Consider the following 12,646-nt stretch of genomic DNA (forward strand, 5'->3'; position numbering starts at 1 on the left):
TATGTATTTAATGGATGTCCATAAGGAACGACGACCACCATCTGAACATCCTGGAGGAATGATAGATGACACATGCTGAATTGTGAAGCAGGGATTGCACAATCACTAACCACTTCTCTCCTGAGTCAGCACTGCGTTATTCCAGTGGCAACAAGAAGTCCAGAATAACTGGAAACAATGTTGGGCTAAAAGGAGAGCACATACAGCGCCTGGTATTCCTAAAAATTTACCCATTTTCTACAGGCCAAGATCAACGATATTTAGAATCTTTGGACTACTGATCTCATCCTGAGTGTTATTTTCACAACATTTTAGTCGATGTAAGCTCCAACCTTTTTCAGGTGGATGTTGTCGAACTCAGGAATTTGGGCGAAATTTTGAACGGAACCCTTTATTTACTTTATGAGGTATTATGCTCTTGTTCCATCAGCCATGCCTAGATAAAGGTTATAATTAATTCGCAATTGTATTTTCGGTCGCCCACACTGACAAAAGCATTCTTGAGTTCGACAAGATACACTTGAAGAAGGTCGGAGGTTACATCGACTGAAACGTTGAGAAAATGACACTCAAGATTAGAACAGTAGTCTGAAGATTCCAAATAATACGAATAACCAATCCTAATCTCAAAAATTCAGAAAGATCAATGATGTTAAACTTCGATGATTTAATGGAAAACGGTGTGTCATGTTGTAATGTATTTAAGATTCCAAAAAGATTCCAAAAGAAATTTCTTCTTTTCTTTTTATTTTCAGGATTTTTTAGTTACATCAACTCTTATTTTGGATGCCAAATATGGACGTAACATGGATTTTCGAAAGGAGCATGTCAAGTGAGCTGATATTAGTATTTCTTTCTCAAGCATTGTTTTATTTCACACATTAAATGAATTGAAAAATGATTGTTCATATCTGCAAGACAAAAGCAGTTTCAATTGTTGTTTATTAATTTTATAGTAAATACATACATCAATATGTCGTTACAGAATTCGCGTTTCTTTTACTCTTTTTAAGAAAAATCACTTCAAGATTTTGCTTTCATTTTGATACAAGCATAACTACAATGAGAATCTCCATTATTTTTGATACAAGCTACAATGAGAATCTCCATTATTTTCGTTAAAAATTGGAAATATTTTCTAATTTCATTTTGATACAAGCATAACTACAATGAGAATCTCCATTATTTTCGTTAAAAATTGGAAATATTTTCTAATTTTCACCAGCTATGAACAAATAGCTCCACTGGCTTTATTTTATTTGTGGATGCCTTGAGAAAGGTAAAAACTAAGGGAGTAAAATCAAAAAATCTGGTTGGATGGTAAAGCACTGCAACACCTTTTTCGGCAACTCTTGCAGTCAGTTGTGCTGGCTCTGATCATATTGGTTTGCCTTTCCATTGGACTTAGTCTGCAACATAGAGATGGAGTTTTTTGGAGGACCCTGGTAACTAGGTAAACCTAGATATCCTTATCACCTGCCCAGGCTTGCATCTGGAGAGCCAATTCCAACTTCGAACTGAATTGCCACAGCAGATGCTGCAGTGTACCAGACTAGAGACAGAATGGCATTGTCTTATTAAACGGAAGGTTGCTATCATAATACTGCATTAAGGTTCTTGAAATGAATCGATGGTTATTGATATGGGACGAATATAAAAAAACAATTGAAATTCTGCTGTATTGATCAGCAATTAATATTTATTCCCAATTTAACAACTGAAAAAAGAAGCATTTCTTAATTAAGATCTATTAATTGAAGAGAGCTGTGTGACATGTCTTAATCCAAAATGTTGTTTGAAAAATGCGAGTGACATAACTTACTCTCACAATCTCGTGAAGAGAAGGGAGATAATTTTGAGATAAAAAGTTCTCTTTTAAATATATTTTCTAGAGGAAAATTTTGTTTCATCTAACATCTCCCTGTTTTTATTTATTTATTTATTTATTATTTCATTTTCACCCCAAACAAGGCATAGTGCCGCTTTGAAGTCGGGACAACTATTGGGGACATAAGTTGCAGAGGTATAATGAAGGGAGATGAGCAGCAAGATGTCTGTTCATATTACACTTGAACTTCTGCATGTCAGTGCGATTGGGAAAGCAGAATCCTGGAAGGAAGTTCCAAAGTCTAGCAGTTCTGGAAAAGAAACTATTGGAGTAGAAGGCTTTCTTACACCTAGGGATCTTTACTGTGAAGGGGTGGGATTTAGTTCCTTGTCAGGTTTGTCGGGGGTATTTACATCGAGGGGGTACAAGTGCATTTACCATTAAAGTAAATGTAGAACAAGTAGAAGGATGCAACATCTCGTCGATGGGACAGAGGCTGAAGCCTAGATGACAGTTCAGGACCTATCAGGTTGGCGACTCTCTTTTGAACCCTGTCCAGGAGTGAGAGACAAGTAACAGATGCACCAGCCCAAATGTGACAATCGTACTCCATACATGGGCGAATGGTGGCCTTATAGAGGTACAGGATACTTTCAGGCGTAAGTAGCTTTCTAGCACGGTAGCGAGAGCCCACCTTCTTTGCAGCAGCCTTGTCAATGCTGTCAATGTATCTATTCCAGTTCATGTGCCCTGTAAACATTAGGTCGAGGAGTTTAAAGGAAGTACTTTCGGGTAATGTGTTTTTGGCCATTGCTATTGGTGGTAGAGGATATTTCTTGCTATCATTGAAGAAAACAAACTAATCTTGGTGGTATTGAATGTGACCATTTATTTTTGTCCCCATTCCACTATAGATTTAAGGTCATGCTCTAGTGTTTCTGCCATTTCCTTATGTTTTCCCCTTTTGTTTGTTATAGAGAGTGGTGTCATCAGCAAATACACCCATCTCAGAAACAATTTTATCAGGAAGGTCATTTATGAATATCAAGAACAATAAAGGTCAAAGGATTGACCCCTGAGGTACTCCCACATTTATATCATATTGTTTAGATGTATGACCGTCGAGGACAACCTGGATTTTTCTCATATTAAAGAAGGATTTAATTACATTATGTATTCTTCCAGTGATACCATATGATCTAATTTTCCTTAGGAGTCCATACCCTGTCAAAAGCCTTAGATATATTGAGGGCTACCGCTCTAACCTCCCCTGTTTTGTCCAGTGAATGGTATATATGTTAAGAGAATACAGTTAGGATATCTGCTGTGAAATGGGCTTGCCTAAATCCATATTGATTGTCGGTCAGGAGTTTAGCAGCTGTAAGGTGATGGACTAGAGCTTGATTAATTAAGGACTCAAATATTTTTTTATGATACTATGCACCTGAGAAGGGGTGATTTTCAGATCATCTAGTGTGGTGTCAGTCCGAAAAGGAAAGTCAGGGAGAGAGTGGTGTGCCAGGGTCAATGTGGAGTTTGCGGCAAACTGACTGGCAAGCAGGTTAGCCTTCTCAGTTGTCGTGCAAACAACCTCAAGATTGTTTGATAGTGGGGGAATTGTTGACTGCCCATTATTTACTACACTGTTGTAGATTTTCCAAAAATCACGGGTTCCTAATTTCTGTGCTTTTCTGGTGGTTTCAGTGTATTCTGTCTTAGCTGTCGCTATTTCTCTCTTACAATTACTTCTAGCTTCTATATACATCTGTCTGTTTGAACTGGACTTATGTCAGTTGAATCTGCAGTATGCATGCTGCTTTTGTGCTTTTGAGCAATGACAGCTGCACAAGTAGAAGTAAACCATTGGGGTGAATGGGACTTGTTATAGAATTTCTATCTGAAAATATGTGCTTCAATTGCAGTTTTGAATTATTCAGTAGTCTTATTTGTGCACTGTTCAGCTGGAAGAGAAAAGATATTTCCCCATGGGGCATCTCTGATGAGATCCCTGATGGCTTCCCAGTCAGCCTTTTTGTAATACCTCGTTGTTTTGAGCAGTAAATCTTCAGTTTTGAGTCAAGAATTTAGGGCGATTTCTACCATTATCACAGCTTAATCAGCATTCCCAAGTGGGCTGTGGGCATTCGTTACACAATCATTGGGAACTGTGGTCAGAAACAGATCTAGAAGTGAGGCATTTTTATCTTGCTGGTCTGGGAAACGTGTCGGAAATGTAACTGTCTGTGATAGGGAAAAAGATATACAGAAGCTATGTGTTGTTCTACTAGCTGCGTCTGTGTTAGTAGAAAATCCAAGTCAGTTACTGGTTACTGTGGTGAACACTGAAGTCACCAAATACATGTACTTGTGCGCTAGTATCGAGGGAGAGTGGTATATCTATGCTGTCAGAGACTTTGTTTATTAGTGTACAGTCCTAGGTTGAGGGAGAGCGGTAGAGAAAATATAAGTAGCTAATGTTATGTTGCATGTTAAGTCTGAAGCACATAAAGGCCTAGTCGTCTGATTCTAGTTTTGTTTCTCATGTCAGGAGGAAGGTGTTACGAATATAGACTCTAAGCCATGCATATGTCTGTCTGAGCCCTTAAGGCAGAGTGGGAGATAACCAGGCATGTTAAAATGGTTAGAGGGAATCGAAGAGTGTAGGTTAGTTTCACTTAATGCTAAGATATCCGGAGTGTTTGCTAGGAGAAATGATTCAACATCATCTAAATTAGTTCTAAGCCCACAGATATTTGTAAATACAAACCTCAAGGGAGGAGGCAAGTTGGTTTTCTCTGAGTTTGGTTCTAGTTTAAACGTAAATGTTTGTGTGTTTGCAATATAATAGTGTCTAACAGTTTCTATATTTGATAAAATATATTCAAAAATTCAGTAATTAATTTCAGTTAATTTTCTTTAACCAATAGGATTGTAGATAATTCATTTTTCTTATTAAGGTGAATTTGCTTATTATAGTCTATTTATCATAGATTGTGAGTCTGATCCTTACCTATGATTCCAACGTTTATTTAATTTTATAATTACACACCAGGCAAGGATGAACACTTTTAAAGCAGGGATGAGGTAAGCAAAGGCCATTTCCACAACACAAGATTCAGATGCATTCACAAGTAGTAGTTCACAAGTCCAATGTAACAACTTAGCAAGGAGGTGGATACAGGAAAATCTTGGACTGCTTGTACTTTTGAGGACAAGGATGCAAGTCTAGACGTCGGTCTGTTGTCCAAGTAAATCAAGGGAACTGATTTTAATCCATAGGATTATATACGTTGGAAGAGTTCAGTAACATGGGCCAAGTGTTCTTCCTGTGAGTGACTTGTGATAAAGATGGCATCAATATACGTGAAAACGAAGGGTAGTCCATGAAGGACTTCATCGATGAATCTTTGAATGTCTGTGTGGCATTACACAGTTCAAAAGGTAGGCAGGTAAATTCAAATAGTCCAAAAGTAGTGCATATTGTGGTCTTAGGAATGTCTTCTTTGGTGATGAGAATTTGATTGTATGCACGGACTAAATCGATGTGCAAAAAACGCTGTAGAGTCGGATAAGAATGCAGAAAAGGATGTAGAGTCGGATAAGGATGCAGAAAAATCGTTCAGGTGTGGAATCAGGTATCTGTCGGGAACAGTTGCTGCATTGAGAGCTCGGTAGTCTCTGCAGAGTCTTCAGTCTCCCTCCGATTTCTTGGGTACTATGTGAAGTGAGGATGCAAGGGAGTATCACAGGTTGTGAGATGATGTCACATGTGATGTTTAATGTCTTCCATGCGGCAATAGAGTTGGGTGAGTGCAAGAAATTGGTTTAACAGGTCTTCAAAAATTGCATTTGATGGACTTGCCGTGCGGATGCTTTGGCGTTTCGCAGAAAAGCATACCACAGTGAACAAGTAACGATGTCTTCTTAGATCGACAAAAGTTGAAAGTTTGAAAGGAAATTAGCGCCAGGAATGTGTGTCTTTACATCGGTGATGATGAAAGTTCAAAAAGTCCAAAGTATAAAGTGAGTGATGAGGTATCAAAGATTCAGATGGAACTGCCGTTCATGGCTTGCAGGGGGAAGCGTCTGCTGCTGTATTTTCGTAACATGTAGGAGGTATTACACTAACAGTGGCATCAGTGTCTACAAAGTATGTTCAATGCGAGAGTGCATTTGATACATATAATAAGCGACATGGCTGGAGAGATGGAATTTGTTATGCAATTTGAATGGTTGTTTGCATTTGTATGTCTTCTATACGAAATGATAGTGATAATATCACCAAGCAAATCATGCGACAGATTTTCATCGTTGTGGGGGACATCTGGCTCAAAAGTTTGGGGTACAACAGTTTGGGGTACAACAGTGGTCAAAGCTGGCATATGATGATATTGGCGACAATGGACAGCGAGAACTGTTAGCTTGTCTCCAACCAAAATGGACAGCAAAAACTGTTAGCTTGTCTCCAACGAAAATGGACAGCGAGAACTGTTAGCTTGTCTCCAACGAAAATGGACAGCGAGAACTGTTAGCTTGTCTCCAACGAAAATGGACAGCGAGAACGGTTAGCTTGTCTCCAACGAAAATGGACAGCGTATGAGACAATTCTTGTGACAATTTGTCTAACCACAATTGATGATGGATCGTCCATGGTGCATCTGCTCAATAAGCTTCTCATCAGTTGGAAAGTTTTTGATTACCTGTTTCAACCTGGCAGCCTCCAATCTCCCTGTTCATTCAAGAATGGCTTGTTTTGGCGTGTTGTATGGATTGCCACCGAGAGATGCTTTGAAAATATCCTCGACTTCCTCAGCAACTTTTGTGGGCAGAGCCTCCACAACACAGAAGCATTTCTGGACCAAGAAAAAGATTTTCTTTTTGGTAAAAATAGCCTGTATTTGAAAAAACCATATACGCAGTTTTTGTGCATTGTAAGCAAGAATTTTAAAGGAAATTAGGCTTTCGACTTTACTCGTGGTAGAAGTGTTTTCGGCCATGCTGATGCAGAAAAAAGATTACAAAATACAATTATGTTATGTGAGACTGTTTTTTTTTAATTTGTTTTTTAAATTGGATATTATTATCTTGTTATTAGTTATGGTCTGCTGTGTGCACATGGTGAAGGGATATGGCAGACATTGCAACAAAATTGCGGCACAAGTAAATACGAGGGTGTGGGTGAAAATACAATGAAACGTTTCTTTTTTTTTAAGTTGTAATTTGGTAACGAAATGAATAGCCACTAATGTGTTCATTCCGATCTTTTCAGTTACCAATTTTGTAGAGGATAAAGGATTATAGGTAGACGATTCATGTTCTCGACTCCGACATTAAACTAAAACAACATACGACCGATTTACAAACAATATATTTATTATAAACAATAGAAAAAACATGTGTGTGTACATGTGTGATCAGGTATAGTTCTGAAATGTTCTTTAATGTTGTTGCAAGAAATTAATTAATTTGTTCATGACAGACCATTAATGTTCATGGTGAAATTATCTTACCTCGCATATTTGGACATGTGTAGAAGCGGAAATTTGTTCTTCCCGTGCGTTTTTTGGAGCAATCCGATATCACATACGTTCATGATCTTGTCGAGTTGAAAAGAGAAAGAGAAAGAAAGAAAACGGAAACAGGAAGTGTGCCGTGCACATGCTCTTCCAATCAAGGGCGATAATCATGTTTATTCTTTTCTTTCTACCTTTTTTGTCTGTGTGTTAGTATCATATGCACAAACCTGATATAGCAGTTGTAATAGTTCCTATAGATTACAGCTGGGCGGATGTCATTAGAACCATGACTTTTATCAGACTTGAGCTTCGAGAGAATGATCTGCTCTGTCTTGGCAGAGATAATCATCAGCATCACCATCATGTCTTATGTCTGGATGGTTGCCTTTTCTCATTATCAATGATCAATTGAGGAAATCATTGATGCAAAGAAAGTACCCTGAGAAATTGGGTTCATAAAGAATCTTATCGTATGCGTTTCTGGGCATAACAACTTGGTTATTCAGCCATTTGTTTCTTAATATACGGCTGTAAAATCTTTTCAGATTAAAAACCTTTCATAGATAGAAACTTGCCTTTTGGAATAATGTTACGCAAAGCTTTGAACAATGGGCTCCCGTCTACCTTTAGAATTGTAAAGTTATGTGATCACTCTCAGCAATAGTGTTGTGTGTCAGTAATGCGGTTAAAACAGTACTGAGTTGAACCCAACTTTCTTGTGTCAGGGAGGTGCAGAAAGGTCAAGGGGTTACCGGTGACATATCAGACTCAGTGACTTCCATTGACAGAGCATACGCCTGCATGCTAAAAAGTGAGTCGGTACGTTTTAGGTGTAGGCTGGGTGAGGGAATACCCCCCACACACACACATACACCCTGATACAAATAGAAACACACATGGGGATTTTGGGGGAGTTAGAGAGAGTAGGCAGTCGATTGGAGGCGAAGTTTGGTAAAGAGTCAGATTTTAGCTAGTTTTGAGACCAGAAAGGTCAGAGGGAAGATGTGTCAATGGAAACGCAAAAAAGCTTGAGTCAGCAATGTGAGGGGTTCCCCAGTTGACTCGTAGACGAAATAAAGAGATCCTTGCCAGAATATAGACGTGTTTAAAATATGGTTGTAGTCGAAAGCATTCACTTTCAAAACTGTATATCTATATATAGATTGTTTTATTGTATATAGATGGAACACATTTCATTTGATTTTCTATTTAGTGTTAAATGCTATATAATTATTTTTCTTTTTATTACCATTATAGATCTTACTTATTTTATAATAAGTGGCACCAACGAGCACTTTTATATTTTTCATTGTTCGTAAACTTAACACTTGGTATTTTTGAAAAACCGGCCGTACCTAACTTCGAGTTACCAGTTTGGGTAAGTAATACTTAAACTTTCTCTGTGATACTATTTGAAGGTAACGAGCATATTTTTTTATAAAATACATTTCGTAGGTATTTATTATATTTTTTATGAAATGCTTTTTGTAGGTAATGAGTATATTTTATGGGATACTTTTTTTAAGTAATGAGTATAATGTTTGTGAGATTCTTTTCATGAGTAATGAGTATATTTTTATGGGATACTTTTTTAAGTAATGAGTATAATTTTTGTGAGATACTTTTCATGAGTAATGAGTATATTTTTTATGAGATACTTTTCATGAGTAATGAGTATATTTTTTATGAGATACTTTTCATGAGTAATGAGTATATTTTTTATGAGATACTTTTCATGAGTAATGAGTATATTTTTTATGAGATATTTTTCATGAGTAATGAGTATAATTTTTGTGAGATACTTTTTAAAGGTAATGAGTATACATCTAAGGAAATACATTTCGTCAGTAATGAGTATATTTTTTATGAAATACTTTTGTAAGTAATAAGTATATTTTCATGAAATACATTTTGTAGGTAATAAGTATATTTTTCTGAGATAAGTTTTATATATTTTTCTGAGATAATTTTATAGATAATGATATTTTTGTGAGATACTTTTTATAGGCAATGAGTATATTTTTTAGGAAATACATTTCGTACGCAATGGGAATATTTTTATGAAACACTTTTTCTAAGTAATGAGTATATTTTTTAATTAATATTTTTATAGGCAATGAGTATATTTTTTATGAAATACTCTTTATAAGTAATAAATATATTTTATGAAATACATTTCGTATCTGCTGAATGTATTTTTTATGAAATATTTTGTAGGCAATGAATATATTGTTATGAGATACTTTTATAGGCAATGAGAATATTTTGTATGAAATACATTTCGTAGCAAATTAGTATATTTTTATGAGATACATTTTAAGGATAATGAGTTTATTTTTATGTAGCTAATGAGTATAGTTTATAAGATACCTTTTTAGGTAATGAGTATATTTTTATAGAGATTATTTTGTAGGTTAGGAAAATATTTTATAAGGTACTTTTTGAAAATAATGAGTATATTTTATGAAATACTTTATCTGGTGGCGATACTTTTTATGGGTTATGAGTATATTTTTCATGAAAAACATTTCGTAAGTAATGAGAATATTTTTTATGAAATATTTTGTAGGTAGTAAGTATATCTTCTCTTCTTCTTCTTCTCTTCTTCTTCTTCTTCTTCTTCTTCTTCTATCTTCTATTCTTCTATATAAATAAAATGAACTCATTTTTTCCCGTTTGATTTTGACATTAATAGGATTAAAAATCAAGATATTTCATGCAAATATAATATGCACAAACGGCAGAACAATATCTGAGGTGTGTTATAGGTTTATTATTTCTCAAATTCCTCGATAATCTTAGATTTCTATACTTTTTCTGCTGAGAAGTCACGGCCAAAATCGGTTAAGATCAATGGAAGTGGTAAAATATTTTCTCTCTAAAAAATTCCTCCTCCCCCTGCCACCACTTAACACCGTTTGGGGATCGTTCACAAGGAACAGTTGAGAAGAGAACACCGGTTTGGCTTCGTAGTTCTTTCATGTGAAGTTATTTAAAATCACTAAACAAAGCTGCAGTGCTCTGTGGCGTAGTGGTTAGCGTGCTGGACAACTCACATTATATTTTCACGTTCGCGCCGACCTACCGTAGTCGTTTTTTTTTTTTTTTTTTTCCTAAACAACTGGAATGGACTTTTCTTGGTGGCCGAACTGTTAACGTTGCAGATGTTTTTGTTTTTTTTCACACTTTATTTTCCTACTTTTACTCATGACTCCGGGTTTGATCCTTCCTACTTACCTACCATAACATTTTTAAAACTCCCCCCCCGTCCCGGAAACAAACACTCCGGCAACGCCGGGTATCCCCGCTAGTATTTAATAAGATACATTTTGTAAGTAATGACTATATTTTATGAGATACATTTTACAGGTAATGACTATATTTTATAAGATACATTTAATAGATAATTAGTATATTTTTATGAAATGTATTTTTAGGTAAAGATTATATTTTTATGAGATACTTTTAATAGGTAATGATTATATTTATATAAAGTAATTTTATAGGTAATGGGTATATTTTGTATGTAATAAGTATATTTTTAAAAGATAATTTTTGTAAGTAATGAGTATATTTTTGAGATAACTTTTGTAGGTAATGTATATATTTTTAATGAGATGTTTGTTATAGGTAATGAGTATTTCTTATGAGATAATTTTTAAAAGTACTGAGTAAATTTTATCAGATACTTTTTTAGTCAATGAGTATACTTTTTACAGAATAGTTTTTGTAGGTAATTAGAATATTGTTCATAAGGTACTTTTTATAGGTAATTAACATATCTTTTCTAAGATAATTTTATGATATATAATGAGTATATCTTTTATGAAATATATTTGTAGATGATGATTATATCTTTTGTGAGACTTTTGTTGGTAATGCCTATATTTATATGAGATACATTTTATGCGTAATGAGTATATTTTAAGAGATATTTTTGTAGGTAATTAGTATATATTTAGAAAAACGATTATAGGTAATGAGTATATTTTTAGATCATTTTTGTTGTTAATGAGTATATTGTAGATGTGATACTTTTATAGATAATGAGTATATTTTTGCAGGATATTTTTTGTAGGTAATAAAAATATTTTATGTTATACATTTTTTTAGAAAATAAGTATATTTTTCTGAGATAATTTTTTACGTGATGTGTATTTTATGAGATACTTTTTGTAGGTCATGAGTACATTTTATGAAGTACTTTTTATGTAGTGTTTATATGTTATATGATATACTTTTTGTGGGTAATTAGTATATTTTTATGCAATATTTTTTGTAGGCAATTATTATATTTTTTTTAAATAAATTTATAGAAAATGAGTATATTTTTGTTAGATAATTTTGTAGATAATGTGTATAGTTTTATGATAATTTTATAGGAAATTTGTATATTTTATGAGATACTTTTTGTAAGTAATGAGTACATTTCTATTAGATACTTTTTATAAGAAATGTGTATATTTTTATAAGATCCTTTTTGTAGGTATTAAGTATATTATTTATGAGATACTTGTGATAGATAATTAGAATATTTTTTATTCAAAACTTTTATAGGGAATGATCATATTTTATGGGATATTCTATAGGGAATGATCATATTTTATGGGATACTTTATAGGAAATGATCATATTTTATGAGATATTTTTGTTGTTAATTTGTATATTTTTGAGTTGATATTTTTATAGTTAATGAGTATATTTTACTAAATATTTTGCAAGAAACTAGTAAATTTTTTTATAAATCGTTTTTTGTAAGTAATGAGTTTTTTATGCGATACTTTGGGTATATTTTTTATTAAATACATTTCATAGGTAATGAGTATATTTTATGAGATAAATGTGTAGGTAATTAATACACTTTATGAAAAACATTTTATTGGTAATAAGTAAAATTTTTATGAGATACTATTTATAGGTATTCAGTATATTTTTCTGAAATACTTTTGTAAGTAATGAGCGTATGAAACATGAAATACAATTTGTAATGAGTACATTTTTATGCGATATTTTTTGTAAATTATGAGTACATTTTTATGTGATATTTTTTGTAAATTATGAATACATTTTTATGTGATATTTTTTTGTAAATTATGAGTATATTTTTATATGATATTTTTTGTAAATTATGAGTATATTTTTATGTGATACTTTTTTGTAAATTATGAGTATATTTTTATATGATATTTCTTGTAAATTATGAGTACATTTTTATATGATATTTTTTTGTAAATTATGAGTATATTTTTATATGATATTTTTTGTAAATTATGAGTATATTTTTATATGATATTTTTTGTAA

At 33.6% G+C, this 12,646-nt stretch overlaps 1 protein-coding gene across 4 annotated transcripts in view; it reads left to right on the plus strand.

Annotated features, from left to right (window-relative positions):
- LOC145293811 (two pore channel protein 1-like) overlaps positions 1–12,646 on the plus strand; it is a 335,061-nt gene that overhangs the window by 95,315 nt on the left and 227,100 nt on the right. For 3 of the 4 annotated variants that reach the window (XM_080140418.1, XM_080140417.1, XM_080140416.1), the window contains exons 2-3: positions 756–832; positions 8,602–8,722. In XM_080140418.1, coding sequence (XP_079996544.1) covers positions 807–832; positions 8,602–8,722 — 147 coding nt within the window. In that variant the 5' untranslated portion in view covers positions 756–806. Of the gene's footprint in view, positions 1–755; positions 833–2,805; positions 2,909–8,601; positions 8,723–12,646 lie in introns of all 4 variants that reach the window. The other variant, XM_080140419.1, reaches the window with a different exon arrangement.

This window comes from Euprymna scolopes, chromosome 15, assembly GCF_053919585.1.
Source record: "Euprymna scolopes isolate OS-2025 chromosome 15, ASM5391958v1, whole genome shotgun sequence".
NCBI classification, from domain to species: Eukaryota; Metazoa; Mollusca; class Cephalopoda; order Sepiida; family Sepiolidae; genus Euprymna; species Euprymna scolopes.